The sequence below is a fragment of the Cnephaeus nilssonii genome (genome assembly GCF_951640355.1).
Source record: "Cnephaeus nilssonii genome assembly, chromosome: 15".
Taxonomy (NCBI): Eukaryota; Metazoa; Chordata; class Mammalia; order Chiroptera; family Vespertilionidae; genus Cnephaeus; species Cnephaeus nilssonii.
Window position 1 is genome coordinate 36943534 of NC_137086.1, and position 24252 is coordinate 36967785.

The 24252-nt window shown below is 40.4% G+C and overlaps 1 protein-coding gene across 6 annotated transcripts in view; it reads right to left on the reverse strand.

Annotated features, from left to right (window-relative positions):
• VPS54 (VPS54 subunit of GARP complex) overlaps positions 1 to 24252 on the reverse strand; it is a 122147-nt gene that overhangs the window by 17471 nt on the left and 80424 nt on the right. For 4 of the 6 annotated variants that reach the window (XR_013814653.1, XM_079792310.1, XM_079792308.1 and 1 more), the window contains 6 exons: positions 20196 to 20536; positions 14118 to 14247; positions 11922 to 12103; positions 11006 to 11118; positions 2579 to 2642; positions 633 to 738 (listed from right to left, as the gene is read on the reverse strand). Coding sequence is in view for 4 of the 6 variants with exons in the window: in XM_079792310.1 (XP_079648436.1) it covers positions 633 to 738; positions 2579 to 2642; positions 11006 to 11118; positions 11922 to 12103; positions 14118 to 14247; positions 20196 to 20536 (936 nt within the window). In the remaining 2 variants the exon portion in view is untranslated. Of the gene's footprint in view, positions 1 to 274; positions 376 to 632; positions 739 to 2578; positions 2643 to 11005; positions 11119 to 11921; positions 12104 to 14117; positions 14248 to 20195; positions 20537 to 24252 lie in introns of all 6 variants that reach the window. The other 2 variants (XR_013814654.1, XM_079792309.1) reach the window with 2 other exon arrangements.

Genomic DNA, 24252 nt, shown 5'->3' on the forward strand with positions numbered 1-24252 from the left:
GCATTCACAGAACTAATTCAGTCATTTTCCTCAGTTATTCTTACTGGATAGTCCTATTTTCAAAAGGGTAACAAAATCTTTCTGGACTACAATATGATAACTCTATTTTGGGACCAAATTAATTGATAGATTAGACATTTGAAAAAAATGAAACCTTTTCTTCATGTTAGCAGTTAAAAATATCTGTTAATATGAAACAGCTGAATAAAATTATCACTACATTTTTATTTTACATCAATGGTTCTGAAAGAATGATTTAAGAAAAATCGCTAACCTTAGTGAGATGAATTTTGTAAAGTTCAGTGAATTCCTTCCATGCACATTTGAAACCAGTCCAGGTTTTTTGACCTAAGTGGCCTCAGTCATGTTCAGCACCTAACGAACAAATCATCTCCTGTCTCCAATGTCATTAACAACTCTATGGGTGTAATGAGGAATCACTAAGTGTAGAGTGAGAAAGAAGCAGGTGGCCTTCTTCCAGTTACATGTGATTTACTCACAATAAAATGTCATAAAATTAATGTGTTAAAGATAACTTAAACTTGAAATGTCTTAGAGTTGGAAGATAGGTCACACCCTAAAGAATTACTTCTACCAACTATGTTTCCATAACAGAGTAAAATCTTACCCACCTTCAATAAATCTGACAGACGAGTAAGCATGTCAGTAGTAACAGATGGGATATTATCCACACACTGGCAATATTCAAGGATAATTCTTATCAACAATAATACAGTTCTATAAGAAAATAAAGATGATTCAGTAGGCAGTCAAAACATAAAAATCAACAATGATCTTGGTAACTGCTAAATTAAGTGTTTAACCTACAAGCACAGCATAGTAAGAACTCATTGGGCTGTGGAGAGAGATTCCTAGGATGCAAAATTAAGGAGGCACTCAATTTCATGGCCATGCAATTGCAGGGTCAGTACTTGCATGACATTGAGAATAAATACCTCCTTACATTTTGTGCTGTGGGCACAAGACTCTGTATGACATCCTAATTCTATTCTATAATGCAGGTATCCCATTTTTTGGCCAATTCAGAAACACTGACAAAAAGATTACCCAGTGTTTCTGATTATGTAGTAGATCCTCAGTCATAACTGTTGAATTAATGACGGGAACCTAGTCCAGATTTTCTTAATGAGATCAAAGAGAAACTGTGGCTTCTAAGAGCAACTTAACTCCCAAGATGTTTATTGGTAAGTCATGTGGATAAAAAACAAAAGGGGCATAGCTGGTTTGGCTCAGTGCATAAAGCATCGGCCTGCAGACTGAAGGGTACTGGGTTCGATTCCAATCAAGGGCACATGCCCAAGTTGTAGGCTTAATCCCCAGTAGATGGTGTGCAGGAGGCAGCCGATCAATGATTCTCATCATGATGTTTCTATCTCTCTGCCTCCCTCTCCCTTCCTCTCTGAAATCAATAAAAATATATTAAAGCCAAGACCGGTTTGGCTCAGTGGATAGAGCGTCAGCCTGCGGACTGAGGGGTCCCAGGTTCGATTCCGGTCAAGGGCATGTACGTTGGTTGCGGGCACATCCCCGGTAGGGGGTGTGCAGGAGGCAGCTGGTCGATGTTTCTCTCTCATCGATGTTTCTAGCTTTCTATCCCTCTCCCTTCCTCTCTGTAAAAAAATCAATAAAATATATTTAAAAAATAAAAATAAAAATATATTAAAAACAAAACAAACGGGGGTTCTTTGGAACAGTGGTCGCCAATCTTTCAGACCTCACGGACCATTGGTTGTTGACCACTGCTTTGGAAAGTAATCTCACAGGGTGATCTAATCATAAATTCCCAACCTGACAGGTTACGGTGGGTGGTCGCGCTCCAGTCCTATAAATTTTTAATAAAGATTTATCTTTGCATTGAGCAAGCCCCATCCATTGTTTCTGTGCATCTAGGTTAATACACCTTTGAAATAAGTCCAACCACACTAAAGAGAGCACATAATCTTGTTAATTGTCCTGTAATCCCATCCCCACCTTGCTTTCTCCCACCTCCATGTGATCTTTCTTCCCCTCCCTCCTTAATTTCAAATACATAAAAGAAGATACAAAACTGTTATTCTCTAGAGCATTTGAGATTTTGCTTCCTGGCATATGTCATCAGTTTGGCTCAAATAAACTCATAAAAATTCTCTACAGGACTGGACACTTCTTACATTGACAGTCACAAAAGATTCTTCAAAGATGAGAAAGTCAATAGCTCATTAGCAGGATATATCAGAAGTTGAAAAGAGAACTTTAAATTATTTGGAAGTTTTTTCTTTCATTGATTTGAGGGAAAGAGAAAGGAGGAAGAGAGGGAGGGTGGGAGAGAGAGAGAGAAACAACGATTTGTTGTTCCACTTATTTATGCATTCATTGGTTGCTTCTTTTATATACTAGGACTGTGGATTGAACCCGAAACCTTGGTGTATTAACCAACTGAGCTACCTGGCCAGGGCTCTTAAAACCCTGGAGGGTTTTAAATTGTTAATTTATAATTTCCAACTCACACCAAGTGGGAACTAGAAGACCTATGTTTAAAATAATTTACTCAACTAATAAAGAAAAATGTGTCACTCACCCAACAACAGCATACTGTTGTCCCTCGACAATGAGAACTTCAGCTGGTTTTCTTTCTTCTGTAACTAGGGAGGTAAAGCAAATAAACAAGAAAGACACAGGTACAAGATAAAACAAAATATTGTAGGAAAAATTAAACTAGAAAAAAAATGGAATAAGATAGTTGCTATATAAGGCCTGAAACTGTCTCATTTCTGAAAATAAATATCTACTCCTCAGGAAACAATTTGGCACAGAGTAAATAATATACTGAGTTTGAAATCAAAGAGATTTGGATTTGAGTTCCAGTACCGCCAATTACTGGACTCATGACCTTGGGTCAATTAATTAACATATTTGAGTTTCAATATCTATATCAATTAAACATGGATAACAATATTATCTTTCAGGGCTGTTGTTAATGATAGAGATAATGATTACAAACTGTCTATACTCTAGGTCTGGCACATGATAAATGATCAGTAAGTAGTAAAGCAAAAAATAAATGTTGTTAGTTTGAAAAGCAGAACATTTCAACTGGTTGTCTTTATTACAAAATGCAAGTTAATTCCTATATTCCATGGAAATAATATATATTTAATTTCAAGATTTTAATCCAGAAGTTATTTTCAGCATACAGTATCTTACCTAATAATACACAAACATGTGAATTGACCGTACTTCTGCTACGACCACAGCCAATCAGAGTGAGTATGCAGATTAACCCAACAAAGATGGCAGGTTAATTTGCATATGCAGGTGCGGAGTGGTTGGGACGCCTGCTATGAGGGGGAGTGGGAGTGGCGGAGGAAGCTACAGGAGCAGTGCTTCGGACAGAAGCGAGGACTTGCTGGCTCCCAGGTGGGCCGGGAGCAGGGACTCGCTGGCTCCCAGGTGGGCCGGGAGCGGGGACTTGCCGGCTCCCAGGTGGCTGGGAGTGAAGCCAAGGGAAAGAAGGCCTGTTCTTGCATGAATATTGTGCAACGGGCCTCTAGTTTGTTATAAAACAAAATTCATCATGTTGAGGTGAAAAGAAAGGTGGACTGGATTATTAGCTGAATCAGCCAAATTATCGTGCTTGCCTAAGCTTCAAGTCCCCTTTAAGCTCTAAGACATTTGTGAATAATAAAGGGGCTATGTACAAGTTCAGTGACAGAATGTAACTCCGTAGAGTGATCTGATAACAAAATCCAAACTGGGCAGTTCATGGTGGGTAGTCACGCTTCAGGCCTATAACTTTCCTAGTAAAGGTTATCTATGCCTTAAGCAAAATCTGTCCATTGTTCTTGTGGTTCTAGGTTAACACACCTTTGAAATGCCTTTTTCAGACTCCTTGGAAGTGTAACCACCCTCCAAAGAGAACACAATCTTAACTATCCTATACTTTGCTCTCTCCCACCTTCATGTAATCTTCCTTACATTCCCTCCTTCATTCCAAATGTATAAAAAGAAGTGCAAAACTGTCATTTACTGAAGGATTTGAGATCTTGCTTTTCAAACGCCATCAGTTTGGCTCAAATAAGCGCTTATAATTCTGTACAGGTTTGGACATTATTATGTTGATACATTAAATGTCTACTTCCTCATTCCTTCAAAGTAAAGAAATTCAGTGTGATATAATTTCTAATCACAATTTCTTTTCAGTCCTCCCTCTAAATGAATTAATCTATTTTACACCTGTCTTTAACCCTCCTCTCTTGCCACAGTGGTAGAAGAAGAGACAGCCTTTCTCCTGAACTCTCAATTCAATTCCAGGGTAATTGCTCCATAATCACTATGTCATTCTTATCATAAATTAACTAGCGTTCCCGTTGCAGGAAAAATCCTGCAATAGGGTTTCCTGCTGCACTCTACCCCACCCTGCCTGCTCTCCTCCCTTGTCCCCCGGCCCGCCTTCTCCGCCAGCCTGCCTGCTTTTCCTTCCTCCCCCAGCCCCGCCTCCACTCCTCCCTTGTCCCCCGGCCCGCCTTCTCTGCCAGCCTGCCTGCATTTCCCTTGTCCCCCGGCCCCGCCTCTGCTCCTCCCTTGTCCCCCAGCCCGCCTTCTCCGCCAGCCCGCCTGCTTTTCCCTTCTCCCCCGGCCCCGCCTCCGCTCCTCCCTTGTCCCCTGGCCCTCCTTCTCTGCCAGCCCACCTGCTTTTCTCCCTTCTCCCTGGGCCCCGCCTCTGCTCCTCCCTTCTCCTCCCCCCGGCTTGCTTGCTTCTCCGCAGCTTTGCTCCCTTCTGCAGCTCTTGGCTTCTTTCTATGCTGTCTTGATATGCAAATTAGCTGCCATCTTTGTTGGGGTAATTTGCATACTCATCCTGATTGGCTGGTGGGCATGGCTTGGCTGGTGGGCGTGGCTTGGGCATAGCAAAGGTGTGGTCAGTTTGCATATTTGTCTATTATTAGGTAGGATCTTCTTCCTCTGTTAAGCATAAAAATATAACTATGCTTCTCCTATGTTAAAACTCCTCTCAACTCCCTGAGTGGATTAAGGTAAAAATCTCTAATTTATCTTATATCTCTAGCTGTTGCTTCATCATGTAAACAGCGAAACTTGTTGAAAAAGTAGGCTACACTTGTCTACCCTTCCTCACCTTTTGACTTACTTAGCACTGAATGACAATCTGACTCTATCATTCTACTAAATAAGACTGCAAATGATCCTACATGTCAAACTAGTGGTCACTATATTTTACTCCATCTTTCTATTATGTGCAATTGTATTTTGTACAAATGTAAAGTATACAATTTAAAAATATTTCTATGTAAAAATACTAAATTTTCATTAAATGCATAAAATGTAAAAATGCAACTACCTCCTCCATTAAAACTATGCAAGGACTTCATACTTTTGAATCTGGTATTACAGGACAAGTTGTAAATAACTTTACACTATTATCATATGATAATCCTATATAATAAAAGAGTAATATGCAAATTGACCGTACCTCCGCTACACCCAAAGCCACGCCCACAAGCCAATCAGAAGCAAATATGCAAATAAACCCAACCAAGATGGCTGCGGCCACAGAGAGCAGGAGGGAGGCTTGGGTTTCCCTGGCAATGGAGGAAGCCAAGCTTCCCACCTGTCCTTGCCAGCTTAGACCTCCAGTCAAAGCTACAAGGTTTCAATTATAGAAGGTAAATAAATTCCAACAGAAATGGCGGCAGCCACGGACCTGGAAGAGCAGAAGGCTAGGGTTGCCCCCGGCGATGGAGGAAGCCAAGCTTCTGCAGTGCTGGCTGGCCTAGGCCTCCGCTCAAGGCTACAAAGATTCAATTATAGAACATACATAAATCGCAACAGAAATGGCTGCCACCACGGAGCAAGCAGGAGGCTTGGCTCTGCTCCAGGCTACGAAGTTTCAATTGTAGAAGATACATAAATCCCAGATACCAGGGCCTCCACTTGGGTTGCCAGGGGGTGTGGCCGGACTGCAAACCAACACAGGTCCTTCACTCAGGCCACCCCACACGCCAAGGGAACCCCCACCCTGATCCGGGACACCGTTCAGGGCAAACCAGCTGGCCCCCATCCATGCACCAGGCATCTATCCTATCTAATAGAAGAGTAATATGCAGATTGATCATCACTCCAACACACAAGATGGCTGCCCCCATGTGGTCAAAGATCCTGCCCCCATGTGGACACAAGATGGCCAGCAGGACAAGGCAGTTGGGAGGAACCAGGCCTGCAAGGGAGGGCAGTTGTGGGCGATCAGGCCTGCAGGGGAGAGCAGTTAGGGATGACCAGGCCTGCCGGGGAGGGCAGTTAGGGGTGACCAGGCCTAAAGGGGAGGGCAGTTAGGGGCAAACACGCTGGCAGGGGAGCAGTTAGGCATCAATCAGGCTGGCAGGGGAGTGGTTAGGGGGTGATCAGGCTGGCAAGCAGAAGCGGTTATGGGCAATCAGGAAGGAAGGCAGGCAAGCAGTTGGGAGCCAGCAGTCCTGGATTGTGAGAGGGCAGTCGGACATCCCTCGAGGGGTCCCAGATTGGAAAGGGTGCAGGCTGGGCTGGGGGACATGCCCCCTCCTAATAATTTCGTGCACCGGGCCTCTAGCATGACATAAAACCCACTTCATATATAACCCAACCAGTATTTGATACCAATGACAATTCTCTTCTTGAAACTCTAATTTTTTAATTCTATGTTCTTCTGGGTTTCTTCCTACCTCTCTGACTCTTCCTTCTTAGTTTCCTTCATAATTATCTTTTTCTATGATTATTTACATTTTTATTTTACCGCATCATACTACATTACTTACTAATTAATATACTGTGTCTAATGTGACTGCTAATCTGTATTTTTTCATTAGACATAACCCTTTTAAAGTAAAACTATAACTGCTATCCCTGTCTCAATATGACACACAGAAGCTTACTTCTGCTGTATAAATATTTGTATTGAATAATATGGTACAGTGGTTAAGAACATAACTATGAGGGAGAAACCAAGATGGCGGCATAGGTAAACACCTGAACTTGCCACCTTGCACAACAACTTCAAAACTACAACTAAAAGACAAAATGGACATCATCCAGAACCACAGAAAGACTGGCTGAGTGGAAATTCTACAACTAGAAGGAAAGAGAAAAGCACACTGAGACTCAGAGGAGGTGCGGAAGGCAGAGGTATGGAGTCGCGCGTGCGTGCGAAGAGGGCTGGCAACTGAGTACACGGCTGGCTTTTTCAATCCGCAGGGAGACACAAGCTCATGACAGCTCTGAACTCCAGTTTCGGGCGGGACTCTGAGGACCCAGACTCATACGGAGAGAAATTGGACTGTCTGGCAGCGGGTGGAACTCAAGGGCAGCTTTCTCTCAGAGGTGCTTGCAGCGATTACCAAGGGACCTGAGACGCAAGGGCCTCTTAGGGCAGGGCTGACGGGAAGTCATTGCTGTTTGCTCTGCCCTGAGACTCCACCCCATCCAAGCTGTGCGCAGAGTCTTTTGCATATGAATGGCCTGGTCCTTTGAAATCTAAACTTACCTATCAAACTGGAGCTGAGTCAGAGAGACCCAAAACATCCAAAAGAAGGCCCAAGGCCCCACAGCAGCTTGCACTGCTTCACAGCTGGCCTTATCTGGGCACCTCCAAAACCCAAACAAATAAGAGGAATCTGCAGATCTCTCTGTAGCTCCTGCTGGGTGGCCTCAGGCAGAGGCTAAATTAGCACCTCCTTGGAGATCCAAGAGCCAGTGTACCCAGGGGTCAGAGTAGGACCATCCAGATTACAACTCCTCAGATCCTTAAGGGACACACTCAGGGGGAAGACTCAGTGAGCACCAAAGCCCCACTGAAGCAAGTCTTGCCTCATAAGGGTGTCTCCAGCACAGAAGTTCTCCCAGCACAGACACAGCTGATCCTCACAGCCAATTGGCCTGGAGGTCAATTCCTCCCAGTGATACCAACAACAATCAAGGCTTAACTACAAAAAGACTGTGCACAAAGCCCACAAAGGGGTGCACCAAGAGTGTCCATCTCAGGTAACTGGGGAGGCTGAGCCACTTGGCCCTACAGGACACCTAGCACACAAAGCCACTCTATCAACTCAGGGAAGCAGCCAAAATGCAGAGACAAAGAAACAGGTCACAAATGAAAGAAATGGAGGAAAGCAAACGACTGGATATAGAGTTCCAAACCATGGTTATAAGGTTTTTCAAGAATTTTCTAGAAAAGGCCGATAAATTTAGCGAGACCCTCGAGGATATGAAAAAGGACCAACTAGAAATTAAGCATACACTGACTGAAATAAAAAAATTATATACAGAGATCCAACAGCAGACTAGAGGATCGCAAGAATCAAGTCAAAGATTTGAAATACAAAGAAGCAAAACACACACAACCAGAAAAGAAAAAGGAATCCAAAAATATGAAGATAGTGTAAGGAGCCTCTGGGACAACTTCAAGCGTACCAACATCAGAATTATGGGGGTGCCAGAAGAAGAGAGAGAGCAAGATACTGAAAACCTATTTGAAGAAATAATGACCAAAAACTTCCCCCACCTGGTGAAAGAAATAGACTTACAAGTCCAGGAAGCACACAGAACCCCAAACAAAAGGAATCCAAAGAGGACCACACCAAGATACATCATAATTAAAATGCCAAGAGCAAAAGACAAAGAGAGAATATTAAAAGCAGCAGGAGAAAAACAGTTAGTTACCTACAAGGGAGCACCCATACGATTGTCAGCTGATTTCTCAACAGAAACTATGCAGGCCAGACACGAGTGGCAAAAAATATTCAAAATGATGAATAGCAAGAACCTACAACCAAGATTACTCTGCCCAGCAAAGCTATCATTCAGAATTGAAGGGCAGATAAAGAGCTTCACAGATAAGAAAAAGCTAAAGGAGTTCATCACCGCCAAACCAGTATTATATGAAATGCTGAAAGGTATTCTTTAAGAAGAGGAAGAAGAAGAAAAAGGTAAAGATAAAAATTATGAACAACAAATACATAGCTATCAACGAGTGAATCTAAAAATCAAGTGAATAAAAAATCTGATGAACAGAATAGTCTGATGAAAATAATAGAATCAGGGGCATAGAAAGGGAGTGGACTGACAATCCTCAGGGGGAAAGGGGTATGGGGGGTGTGGGAAGAGACTGGACAAAAATCATACACCTATGGATGAGGACAGTGGGGGGGGGGTAAGGACATGGGACGGGTTGGGATGGGGGGCTGGGAACCTGGTGGAGGGGAGCTATGGGGGGAAAAAAGGAGGACCAACTGGAATAATCTGAATAAAGATTTTTTTTTAAAGAACATAACTATGAAATTATACGATGCTGGTTTCAAATTCCAGCTCATCACATTTATACAAAATTTCTTATCCCTTCAAAGCTTCATGCATCCTCATTTCCTCACTGTTAAACAATGTAACAATAGTCCTATATAATAAAAGCCTAGGTGACATCACGCTCTCATGCGACGCCACCATATGATAGCTGCCCTCACATCGTCAAAAGATGGCCACCACAAGATAGCCAGCAGGGGAGGGCAGTTGTGGGAGATCAGGCTGGCAGGGGAGGGCAGTTGGAGATATTTGGGCTGGCAGGGGAGGGCAGTTGGGGGCAATCAGGCTGGCAGGGGAGCAGTTAGGCATCAATCAGGCTGGCAGGGGAGTGGTTAGGATAAGGTGACCAGACATCCCGCTTTTGGCGGGACAGTCCCGATTTTTAACAATTTGTCCCGCGTCCCGCGGCGTTTTTAAAAAGTCCCGATTTTTGGAAAGAATGCACAACAAGCTAGGGAACGGCGGGAGAATGGGAAGGGAATATACGGTTTTCGGTGGCCATGTGGCTATTTAGCCAAGATATGAGTTTTATATTATTTTTGTTAATTTTATAATGTTAAACTTTAATAATAACAAATAATTGTTGAGAACTGATTATCAAGAACTGCTTATCAAAGTTCGCATTGTTGATCAGTTGTTAGAATTCGACCACCATTGTTTGGACTTAATGAACAATGGCATTTTTTGGGATTGGCAATGACGAAAACATTTTGTAACTGTCTCTCAGACGATACACATCGTACTGCGTGCTAGTAAGCTAGTTAAACAAGTGATGTCATTACAAATCAGCTATTCAGATAATTTAGGTAAGTAATTTATTTATTTATTTCATAAATACATAAATTTTCTTGAATTTAGCAGACAGTACTCGTATTATTTATATTTTATAGTGGCAGCAAAAAGTCTAGCGCCGGCCTTGAAAGTGACACTTACAACTTACATTACGGCAAATTCATGACCTTTTAAACAACGACAGCAATCTACTAAAAAAAATTCACTCAAATGAGAAATATGCCAAAGAATAAAATAATACTATACATAATTTTTTATTTATTATATTTGTAAATTGTACTTATGTTGAAATTTTAAAAAATATATTACAATACTATTTTTGCGTTCTATGAAAATTTTTGTTGCTCCATATAGACCAAATTTTTAATCAAGAACCCCTCCCCGCCCCCCGGTCAATGGTGTCCCGCTTTACCAATGTTAAAATCTGGTCACCTTAGGTTAGGGGGCAATCAGGCAGGCAAGCAGCAAAGTGGTTAGGAGCCAGCAGTCCCAGATTGTGAGAGGGATGTCCGACTGCCCCAAGGGGTCCCAGATTGGAGAGGGTTCAGGTCGGGCTGAGGGACACCCCCCCACACACACACCCGCTGCACGAATTTCATGCACCGGGCTTCTAGAATCTTCATAACAGATTGAGTTTTAAAACTGGAGTTTGAAAAAGCACCTGGTACAGTGTCTGGCATATGATTACCCATCAATAAATATCTAAATTATAAATTACCACTTATACTTTTCTAGTCAACTACTAACTAAGCTGGGAGTATTAGTTCTAGGCTTTTAAGGATGTATTGTCAATTAATGAAATATTAAGCATTCCTACAAAAAGAACAAACAATATAAAATTGGAAGAGAGTGTGTGAAAAAACACACATACCCCCTGACTTTTTTTCAGGTAAAGCAATCTTTCCATCTGATAGAGAATCAACAAGATCCTGAAATTCTGCAGGAACATCAGCTTGTTTCCAGCGCTCATTGTCTAAGAGGAGGCTATTTAAAAGTAAAAAGAAAGATAAACCTTAACATTTTAATGCCATTTTTCTTGGTTGAAAAGAGCTGAGAAAATACATAAAACTTTTGTTATATCTTTTAATAATAAAAACTACAAGTAAGTTAAATTCAAGTAGAGCTCATGCAATACAAGACACCGAGTTTTTAAATAGCAATATCTATTAGCTATATTGTTAGTACATAAGACTTAAAAGTGCTGAACACATTAGTAAACTGAAATCATTCATAAATAGTATGAATATTTTCAGAAAATATTTCTCTTTTTATATGTCTTAGCCCAGTGGTCAGCAAACTCATTAGTCAACAGAGCCAAATATCAACAGTACAACGATTGAAATTTCTTTTGAGAGCCAAATTTTTTAAACTTAAACTTCTTCTAACGCCACTTCTTCAAAATAGACTCGCCTAGGCCGTGGTATTTTGTGGAAGAGCCACACTCAAGGGGGCAAAGAGCCACATGTGGCTCGCGAGGCGCAGTTTGCCGACCACAGTCTTAGACTAACCAAGAAGAGTGATGAAACATAATTATCTTCACTTTCAGTGGGGGAAAAAGGCAATCTATTAAGTATCTTCCTGATAAATATTTTAATGGGAATAAACATTCTAACTTCATTTTGAAAAGCCAAAAAATGTGATTTTGATTCCAAATCTGCCTTTAATTAAAAAGGAAAAACTTAGGAGTTTTGGTTGGCCAATCAGTTAAGTTTCTTCTTTTAAATATAATTGTGTTTTTGTAAAGAAAAGGAAAAAAGTTAAGGACAGAATAGACATAGTAATGATACCTGAGCTTAGTTTTTCTCTCTTCATGAAACCTGTTTACAAATTTATTAGCTTGGCTCTGAAGTGCTCCAAGTAATGACATGCTTTTTCTTCCACAGATCTGTTCAGTGTCTAAAATGAATGTTTCCATTAACCTAGAAAGTGTTATGAATTCCGTGGAATTTAGCTTCTCAAGAAAACCATCCTAAATTTTAAAGATAACACAAAAATCGTGACAGTTAGTATATCACCAAATATGGATATGATACAAAACCACTCAGTTTGACAAATGTTATTATTTTATTATATTTAAAATATTAATTCAAAAAAATTATTTTGAAATCATTATTTTAATGATTCTTAATACTTCAGTCTCAAAAATGAATGTAAAAAGCTTAAGATGTCTCAATTTTATCCCAACCCATTTAATATAGCAGCTCAAATAAATTCACAATTTACACTAATAAAAGAGAAACATTGCAAAGTGACCATACCTCCACTACGCCCACAAGCCACGCCCACAAGCCAATCAGGAGTGAGTATGCAAATTAACCAAACCAAGATGGCTGCGACCACGAAGTGAGCAGGAGGCTTGGGTTTCCCCGGCAATGGAGGAAGCCAAGTTTCCCTCCCGCTCTGGCTGGCCCTGTCCTCCGCTCAAGGCTACAAAGTTTCAGTTATAGAAGATAAATAAATCCCAACAAAAATGGCAGCAGCCACAGAGCTGGAGAGAGCAGGAGGCTTGGGTTGCCCCTGGCAATGGAGGTAGCCAAGCTTCCCGCCTGCCCTGGCCTCCGCTGAAGGCTACAAAGTTTCAATTATAGAAGATAAATAAATCCCAGATACCAGGGCCTCCGCTTGGGTGGCCAGGGGGTGTGGTTGGCCTGCAAACCACCATAGGCCCCTCGCCCAGGCCACCCCCACCCGGATCCGGGACACCCTTCAGGGCAAACCAGCCGGCCCCCACCCGTGCACCAGGCCTCTATCCTAATAAATGAGTAATATGCAAATTGACCGTCACTCCAACACACAAGATGGCTGCCCCCATGTGGACACAAGATGGCCACCACAAAATGGCCAGCAGTGGAGGGCAGTTGGGAGTGACCAGGCCTGCAAGGGAGGGCAGTTGTGGGCGATCAGACCAGCAGGGGAGGGCAGTTGGGAGGGACCAGGCCTGCAAGGGAGGGCAGCTGGGGGCGATCAAGCCTGCAGGGGAGGGCAGTTAGGGGGGACCCAGGCCTGCAGAAGAGAGCAGTTGGGGGGGGAACAGGCCTGCAGGGGAGGGCAGTTAGGGGTGACCAGGCCTGCAGGAGAGGGCAGTTAGGGGCAAACAGGCTGGCAGCGGAGCAGTTAGGCATCAATCAGGCTGGCAAGGGAGAGGTTAGGAGGTGATCAGGCTGCAGGCAGAAGCGGTTAGGGCAATCAGGAAGGCAGGCAGGCAAGCAGTTGGGAGCCAGCAGTCCTGGATTGTGAGAGGGATGTCCGACTGCCCGTTTAGGCCCGATCCCGGGAGGATCGGGCCTAAACGGGCTGTCCGACATCCCTCGAGGGGTCCCAGATTGGAGAGGGTGCAGGCTAGGCTGAGGGACACACACCCCCGTGCACGAATTTCGTGCACTGGGCCTCTAGTATTATATAAAAACTAGAGGCCCGGTGCACAAATTTGTGCATGGTTAGGGTCTGGCCAGCCCTCCCTGATCGAGGCTGATTGGGCTGGGCCGGCCGTGGGGAGGGGATGCAGGCGGTTGGCTTGCCAATTCCACCCCCGATTGGGGGTGGAGCCGGCTGGGGGGAGGGGCTGCAGGTAGTTGGCCAGCTGGCCCTGCCCCTGGTCGAACTCCCAGTTGTGGGGCAATTTGCATATTAGCCTTTTATTATATAGGATTTCACAATATTGGAGTTCAAGTAATTTTAATAATAAATTGTTTGACTAATTACACTCACATGTACAAAACAGCATTATTAATTTCAAATTAATTATTAAGGTATATTTCAAAGTCTTTTATTAAATCATTTATTTGAAAAGAATACTTGAATACGTTTTACTATTTCTCTTATTTGGATTATTTTAACATCTTCCTAATAATTAATCTTACTAAGTGTTAAAAATATCATATGCATTATGGGGAACATAGGGACATGAACAGGGATATGATTCCAGATTTTCAAAATAATTACACTATATATAAAATATCTAAAGCTTTATCAAAACAACTAACCTTTGCTCTTGACATGAGAAATTTGACAGCTCGATCATGGCATATGTCTGAGGCACTATACAATAACTCTTGGATATTATTTGCCAGCTTTCCTAGTTCTAAGTCAGTTAATTTCATGTCTTCATTCACCCTGAAAATGATAAAAAATAGATTAAGTCAGGGAAAGTTGTGAACACATTGTTCTACGTAGATGACATATCAATAAAAAACAAAATACTATAAAATTATCATTTAAGGAAAAATTCTGTGATGTGCCAAATACTTTTTTTTTGGTGTGGTGAAGGATCTATCACTTAAACAAGTCAAGACAATACAAATATATTTTACCCGAATCTTTTATAAGAATAATTTTCTCTTTCTACTAATATTTTTAGTAGTTAAGTTCAGACTCTGGTTGGAAATTTTGTGAAAATTATAGCAAAAAAAAAAATTCTACTTAGGTATAAAGTGGTTGCTGTAATAGGTTGTGCATGGGTGTTTAAGATGACACGGTGGAAGGAGGAAAAGAGGAAGGAATGTTATTTAATGACAAACAAGCTCTCTTTTTACTTACAATTATGAATGTTAACATTCAGTTTAATTGAACTAACATCTCCTGAGCAATTACTGTGTTTAAATGCTTGGCACTGGAGGGGAAATAATAGATCACTGCCCTCAGCGAACTTAAAATTGAACAGAAGTATTTATAAGACGTTACGCATTTTTTCCCAGTTTTGAGAAGGAAATGTATCACTTTCAATTTTTATACATTCTCCCCTGGTATATGTAAAGTTCACTGATTCCATGGCAACAATTCAGTTTACATAAACCAAGTTAGTGCCTTAGCATCTTTTTCTCCCTTTCAGTTGAATTAAAATAATTTTCAAAGATATTATAAAGAGGCTTTGATGTATATTAATTTTTAAGGAAAACCACTACTCTCACTGGGTTAAGTAAGGTATTAATGAAAGTTATTTACTGCTATCCTTCAAAATTATAATATCACTAAATTTATTTACTAATGTTCTAAAATAATAGAGGGGTTAATATTCTTAAAGTACTCTCACAAATAGTAATTTGTTTGGTTCTCACATTCTGAGGCAGGTATGTAAATATCTTCTTTATAGATGAGGACACTGAATCTCTAAAGGTTTAAAGTGACCTACCCAAAATTACAAAGATGAAGAGGATGAGACCAGAATCCAGAATTAGTGTAATTTTATTTCTAATGTGCTGAACTGCCTCTATTCCAACACTTACTTCTACATAGATGGTCCAGTACTATTTCAATACCAGCTCCTACAAACTGCTTAAATTTCAAAGTTCAAATTTATTATTAAAATAAAATTTTATTTTCTGATGGATTTCTAAAATTAGTCACTAACCAAAGAATGATAAAGAATTTGGAACTGTTGACAATATGCTACCAATTCACAAAGATATAAGAAGAGAGCAAATAAAAAACAACTCAAGTCTTTAAAAAATAGGATGACAATTCACAAAGCCGAATGTTTGTGTGTTTTTTAAGTCATTTATTTAATTACTAGAGGCCCGGTGCACGAAATTTGTACACAGAGGGGGGACGTGTGCCTCAGCCCAGCCTGCACCCTCTCCAATCTGGGACCCCTTGAGGGATGTCCGACTGCCCTCTCACAATCCAGGACTGCTGGCTCCCAACTGATCACCTGCCTGCCTTCCTGATTGCCCCTAACCACTTCTGCCTGCCAGCCTGATCACCCCCTAACCACTCCGCTACCAGCCTGACTGATGCCTAACTGCTCCCCAGCCAGCCTGTTTGCCCCCAACTTCCCTCCTCTGCTGGCCTGGTCATCCCTGACTGCCCTCCCCTGCAGGGTTGATCGCCTCCAACTGCCCTCCCTTACAGGCCTGGTCCCTCTCAACTGCCCTCCCTTGCAGGCCTGGTGCCTCCCAACTGCCCTCCCCTGCTGGCCATCTTGTGGTGGCCATCTTGTGTCCACATGGGGGCAGGATCTTTGACCACATGGGGGCAGCTATATTGTATGTTGCAGTGATGGTCAATCTGCATATTACTCTTTTATTAGATAGGATTAGTAATTTTGCTTTTTCAAATTATCTTTAATTTTAAGACTAACTGGATCCTTTTTTATGTTAATATGGGGAAAACTTCACAAGTGTTTCTGGGTATATATACAAAAGAAGTGAAAGCAGTATCTCAATGAGTTTTTGCACACCCATGTTCAAGTAACAGCACTAACAACAATAGCCAAGAGATGGGAGCAACCCAGTAATCCACTGATAGATGAATGGATAAACATTCATTGCCTATGCATACAATAGAACAGTATTCAGCATTGAAAAAAGTAAATTCTGACACATGCTACAACATGGTTGAACCTTGAAGACATTATGCTATGTGAAATAAGCCAGACACAAAAGGACAAATACTGGTAGTACTGGAAGTGCTAGCCATAGCGATCAGACAAGAAGAAGAAATAGAAGGAATCCAAATTGGAAAAGAAGAAGTAAAACTGTCATTATTCACAGGTGACATGATATTATACGTAGAAAACCCTAAAGACTCCATCAAAAAAAAATACTAGATTTAATACATGAATCTGGCAATGTAGCAGGATATAAAATTAACGCCCAGAAATCTATGGCTTTTTTTATACACCAATAGTGAAGTTACAGAAAGAGAGATTAAAAAAAACAAACAATCCCATTTACCATTGCACCAAAAAAATTAAGATACCTAGGAATAAACTTAACTAAGGACGTAAAAGACCGGTACTCTGAAAACTACAGGATGTTGAAAAAAGAGATAGAGGAAGACATAAACAAATGGAAGAATATACTGTGCCCATGGATTGGTAGAATCAACATCATTAAAATGTCCATACTACCCAAAGCAATCTATAGATTCAATGCAATCCCCATTAAAATACCAACGGCATATTTCATAGACATAGAACAAACTCTCCAAAAATTCACCTGCAATAAAAAAGGACCCCGAATAGCCACAGCAATCATGAGAAAGAAGAACAAAGTTGGAGGGATCACAATACCAGATATCACGCTACTAGTATATTACAAAGCCATTGTTCTCAAACTGCCCGATACTGGACAAAAACAGACATATAGACCAATGGAACCAAACAGAGAACCCAGAAATCAACCCAAGCCAGTATGCTCAATTAATATTTGACAAAGGAGGCAAGAGCATACAATGGAGTCAAGACAGTCTCTTCAATAAATGGTGTTGGGAAAATTGGATAGATACATGCAAAAAAATGAAACTAGACCACCAACTTATACCATTCACAAAAATAAACTCAAAATGTAAGATGGGAAACCATAAAATCTTAGAAGAATCCATAGGCAGAAAAATATGACATGTCATAGCAATATCTTTATATGTAAGATGGGAATGTAAGATGGGAAACCATAAAAATCTTAGAAGAATCCATAGGCAGCAAAATATCAGACATGTCACAGCAGTATCTTTACCGATACAGCTCCGAGGACAATGGAAACTAAGGAGAAAATAAACAAATGGGACTACATCAAAATAAAAAGCTTCTGCACAGCAAAAGAAACCATCAACAAAACAACAAGAAAGCCCACTGCATGGGAGAACATATTTGCCAATGTTATAACCGATAAGGGTTTAATCTCCAAAATTTACAGGGAACTCATACAACTTAACAAAAGGAAGATAAACAATCCAACCAAAAAATGGGCAAAAGACCTGAATAGACACTTTTCAAAAGAGGACATATGAAAACATGCTCAAAGTCACTAATCATCTGAGAGATGCAAATCAAAACGACAATGAGGTACCATCTCACACCTGTCAGAATGGCTATCATCAACAAATCAACAAACAAGTGCTGGAGAGGATGAGGAGAAAAAGGAACCCTGGTGCACTGCTGGTGGGAATGCAGACTAGTGCAGCCACTGTGGAAAACAGTATGGAGTTTCCTCAAAAAATTAAAAATGGAACTCCCATTTGACCAAGTAATTCCACTTCTAGGAATATATTCCAAGAAAACAGAAACACCAATTAGAAAGGATATATGCACCCCTATGTTCACAGCAGCACAATTTACAATAGCTAAGATTTGGAAACAGCCTAAGTGCCCATTAGCAATTGAGTGAATTAAAAAACTGTGGTACATCTACACAATGGAATACTACACTAGAGTAAAAAGAAGGAATTCTTACCAATTTGCAGCAGCATGGATGGACCTGGAGAGCATTATGCTAAGTGAAATAAGCCAGTCGGAGAAAGATAAATATCACATGATCTCACTCATTTGTGGAATATAATGAAGAACATAAACTGATGAACTAAAATAGATTCAGAGACACAGAAGCATCGAACAGACCATCAAACCTCAGAGGGAAGGCGGGGGTGTGGGGGAGTCTGGGGGGTGAGAGATCAACCAAAGGACTTGTATGCATGCATATAAGCATAACCCATGGACATAGACAGTAGTGGGGTGAGGGTGTGTGCTGGGGGATGGGTGGGAATGACCAGAGAGAGGTCAATGGGGGAAAAAGGAGACATGTAATACTTTAAACAATAAAGAATAAAAAAACAAAAACCTCCTTAGACAAAGATAGAAGCTACACAATTAGGATGGGAGAGCTGCCTATTCAGCTCTGGACCACCTACCTCTGAACTGTTACATGAGAGGACCATAATGCTATATTGCTTAAGCCAGTGGTCGGCAAACTCATTAGTCAACAGAGCCAAATATCAACAGTATAACGATTGAAATTTCTTTTGAGAGCCGAAAACCGACTTCTGCGCATGGGCCTCAAAGTTTCAATCGCACTGTACGTGCGCACCCGCACGTGGTATTTTGTGGAAGAGCCACACTCAAGGGGCCAAAGAGCCTCATGTGGCTTGCGAGCTACAGTTTGCCGACCACTGGCTTAAGCTATAGAGGTTTTTACATCTCTTTTAATAGCAGTTTTAGACTGTACCCTAACCAGTAAATGTGAAACTATTAGACTGAACAGAAAAAAAAATGTTTTTATTAATATGTAGTTCAGAGGTTTTTTTTGGTTTTCTTTTTGGTGGGGAATGGCGGTGATATAGCTGACTTTATGCTGTTAAATGCAACCTTGATAAGCTCCTGAGCCATAAGCTGACTTATGTGAAAATGAACAGAAGTTCTGAGTTCTTCTTATTCTTAACAATAATTAAATCCAAACTATATTCTTGGACCAGAAAGACTTTATTGGCTTTGTTTGTTTTCATTCTTTCTATATTCTAGATTATTGGGACAATTGGTAAATTCTTACTTCAGTTTATAGATTAGATGGTAATAATGTATCAATGTTTCCTTGATTTTAATTGGTACACTGTGGTTATTTAAGGGAGTATTATTGTATTTAGGAAATATACACTGAAGTATTTGGGGATAATGGGACATCAAGTCTGCAACCTATTGTCAAATGATTCAGAAAAAATATTAACATGAGAGACAAAGAAGGTAAGGGGGAGAGAGGAGAGAGAAAAAGGGAGGGTGGGAGAAACAGGGCAATATGGTAACCTGTTAACAATTGGGAAATCAAAGTGAAGGATATATGAGAGTTTTTAGTACTATTTTGGCAACTTTTCTGTAAATATGAAATTATTTCAAAATAATAAGTTTTAAAAAGTAATGTTTAAAAAGACAATATGATCCACTTGGAAATTCATGTCTTTGAAAAATCAAAAACTGTAAATCAAACAGATTTTCACTACATACAAAATACAAAGTGACATAATAGAAAAGAACAATAGGTAATACTGATCTGAGTTTCAGGACAAGTTCTGTCACTACTGACTTTAAGTCATCTAAACTCTTTGAAATGAAGGCATTTACTTAAATAATTCCTTTCTAGCCTTAAAATTCTGCAATTCTCGATTACTTCCAAAGCTCACCTCCTAACTACCTTCCATACATTTCCAAAATGATACGTTTCATAAAGTTGATTTTTGTTAAAATAAATTCCAAGACCAAAGTTTACATGGTTTTTCAATAAACTGAATAATCAACCTACTGAAACCATTAATAAGATGATTCAAAATCTTGTTTAGTTGGCAGCAGTCACCATACTCACATAATGTCCACACCTCCTGGAGTAGCTGATGAGGATGTCTGCTCTTTACTGGATGAAGAATCAGTAGTGCATTCTGGTTCAGATACCGAATCACTGCTGCAGGGCTCACTATTTGGAGATGCATTTCTTTGAGAGGTAGTGTCAATTGTTATAGGTGTTAATTCATTCTCACTGAATGCATCACTTACAAATATGCCTTCCTGGATTAAATAAGCCACCTCTGTGTCCAGGGAATTATCCTTTGCAGCATTCTTTTGTTGTGAAATCTCCTCCAATTCTCTAGTTCTTTGGTTTTTGTCAAGAACTGAGAGAACAACATTGTGAATGATATTTAACGTTGCCTATAAGAAAACAGGATACATTTTTAAAGGATTTAAAATATCTTGCACCTAAAGTTCCTAAAAGTAAATTCTGTGTATGTACTTTTGAACATTTTATAAATGAGTCAACGTCATGTATGTAACACTGTAAAGGTGACTTGTGAAAAAGAACTGCTCAAGAGAAATGGGTACCCTAAAGCTTAAATAAACTTCTGTAGTTTAGTTGATTTTGTAAATTAAAATATCCCTAAATATATTGCAGATTTCTCTAACCTCTTAGCTAGGTTACACTAAACATAACTTGCCTGTAAGGAATCATATTCGTTGATGTGCTTGCTTAAAAGAAAAAAAGCCATATTCCTTACCATGCCTAACCTTAGATCCATTTCTCTCTCCTCATCTCATGCTTGTGTTCATTCACTCACCACTCTGCGACATTCTGGTTCTCTTTCTACTCTTCTAAATCCTATTGTTCCCATCTCAAGGCCCTTTGTTGTTTCCTCTGCTTGGAATGCTCTTCACCTTAACCTCTGCGTAAGTGTTTCCTCTCATCACTCAGGTTCTTGCACAAAGTTAGTTCCTCAAAGAGGCCTTCTCTGACTCTCCTTCCAGCAACTCCATCCCATTACCCAGTTTTAAAAATACAACAGTTATCATTATATATTTAACTTTTTAATTCTAGGTCTTCACTAGAATGTTAACTCTGAGATATTTTCATTCTAATGCCTAGAATAGTGCTGGGCACATAGGAGGTACTTACTAAATATTGAAAGCTAGATGAATTAAGAGTAATTATATATAAATTAAGTCTTTATGAACTATTAGGAAATAAGGGACTACTTGCCTACTTTAATATTCATGGTGGCATTCTCATAATTTGTTGCTCCCTTTCTAAAAACTACTGATTTCTTTTTCAAGATCTACATGGTTCTAGAGAAAGAGACTCCAACTGCAGGTCTTCAAAGATAGGATTAAGGGTCTAAGCTCATGCAATCAGCACATGGAACCACCATGGCCTGAGCTTAAAGCGAAAGATGCATAGACATCAAACTGAGAAAAATGCAGAGAAACAAAACCAAGGCTAGATAACATCATCAACTTTTCTATCAAACACCTAAAGGCTGACCTACATCTGGATATTTTTTAGTTATGTATGCTAGTAAGTCCCCTTAATGGCTGAAGACACTCTGGCTTGTATTTTCCTGTTATTTGGAACTAAAAGCACTCTTAAGACACAATAGCCCATACAGTATACTGCAGAAATTCTGTACCTTTAAGGGCTACACTACCAAAGTGTTTATGCGTACTACATTTTTTTTCTTTCTCTGTTGATCAGTAACTTCTCTATTATCACAAGCATGCTCCTTGCCACACTCCACCACTGATGATTTTAATCACCACTATAGTCTTAATCTTTGATGTGATTATATCCCCAACCTCATTTTACTTTTCTTCATATCTTTCCATCTTGCATATTTCCTGTCTTAATTTTTTCTTTTAGTAAAAAGACTATGATGGTGGACATAGTCTTTCTCTTCCCAGCTATACAAATCAGCTTAATCTTTGGGGTATAGACAACAAACAAGAATTTTAATAAAAATTCAAAATATAATTAACAGTAAAGAAGAACAAAGTTGGAGGTATGATTTCAAGATTTATTAAGCGATACCATTATCAAAAAGTGTAATACTGGCATAAATATAAACATATAGACCAATGGGATAGCATAAAGAACCCAGAAATAAACCCTCCCATATATGATCAAATGATTTTTGACAAGGTTACCAAGACCATTCAATGGGGAAGACAGTCTTCAATAGATGGTGTTTACAAAACTGGATACCCGCCGGCCAAAAAACAAAGTAGGACCTTTTTCTTACACTATATACAAAAGTTAACTCAAAATAGTTAAAAGATCTAAAATATAACCTAAAACAAATAACTTTTAGAAGAAAACATAGAAGGAAAGCTTCACAACATTGAATTTGGTGATGATTTCTTGGATATGACACCAAAAGCACAAGCAACAAAAGAAAAAGTGAAATACCTTACCTAATAATAGAGAAACATGTAAACTGACTGCACCTCCGCTACACCCACAGTCAATCAGAGTGAGTATGCAAATTAACCCAACAAAGATGGCGGTTAATTTGCATTCATACCTGGATCCTAGGAACCTCCTCGGCACCCAGGTCACTCCCAGCCGGCCATTGGAGGGGCAGGGGGGCCCCCTTCCCAAGCCTTAAGCTTGGGGCGGACGCTTTAGGCTTGGGAAGTGGCCCAGCCTGCGATCGGAGGGGCTGGGGGGCGGGGCCCACTTCCCAAGACTAAAGCCTGGGGCAGGCGCTTTAGGCTTGGGCAAGGGCCGAGCCTGGGATTGGAGAAATGGAGAAAAAATCAATGGAAACATCCTCAGGTGAGGATAAAAAGAAAAATAAAGAAGGAAATGTCATATCCTATGAAAGACACATCTTGAAAATGCCTAAAGAAAGTTGTCATTTTTTCATGGTGAAGGGACTGGAGTCCATGTTGATGAAAATACCTTGGCGGCTGCGGTGACTGGCAGTGGCTGCAGCAGTGGGGTGATGGGGCTGGCACTTTCCCCTGATAAGCCCGGTCGCCTCCCGAAAAGGGAGGCCAGACTGCGGCTTAGGTCTGCTCCCAATGGGAAGCGGGCCTAAGCCATTAGTAGGACATCCCCTGAGGGCTCCCACTATGTGAGAGGGGGCAGGCTGGGCTGAGGGACCCCTGCCCAGTGCACAAATTTCATGCACTGGGCCCCTAGTATCAAAATTAAAAACTTCTGTGCACCAAAGAGCACAAAAAACAGTGAAAAAGCAACCCATACAATGGGAGAAAATATTTGCAAATCATATATCTGATAAAGGGTTAATAGCCAGAATATATAAAGAACTCCTACAATTAAAGAAAACAAAGAAACATCTGATTAAAAAATGGTCAGACCCACACCTGATGAACAGCTTCAGACCACATCAAATCACCAGAAACTCTGTAGGCCAGAGGGAGTGGCAAGAAATATTCAAAGTGATGAAAAATAAGGACCTACAACAGAGATTACTCTATTTAGCAAAGCTATCATTTAGAACTGAAGGTCAGATATAGAGCTTCCCAGACAAGGAAAACCTAAAGGAGTTCATCACCACCAAACCAGTATTACATGAAATGTTAAAAGGTGAAGAAGAAGAAGGAAGAAGAAGGAAAAAGAAGGAGAACGAAGGAGGAAGGAGGAGGAAAGAGGAGGAGGAGGAAGAGGAAGAGGAGGAGAAGGAGGAGAAGAAGAAGAGGAAGGAGGAGGAGAAGAATAAGGAGGAGGAAGAGAGGAAGAAGAAGAAGAAGAGGAAGGAGAAGAGGATGAAGAAGGAGTAGTAGTAGGAGGAGGAGGAGGTGGAGGAGGAGAAGCAGCAGGAGCAAAGAAGATATTTCTCCAAAGATATTAAAAATGGCAATAAGCACATAAAAAGGTCAATATCACTTAATCATTAGAAAAATGAAAATCAAACCAAAATGAAGTACAATCTTATACCCATTATGATGTTTACTATCAAAAAAAGAAAACAACAAATGTTGGCAAAAATGTGGAGAAATTAACATTGTTATGCACTACTGGTGGGAATATAAAACTGCAGCTATTATGAAAAACAGCATGAAGTTCCTCGAAAAATCAGAAACAGAATTGTCATATGATCCAACAATTCCACTTCTGAACATATACCAAA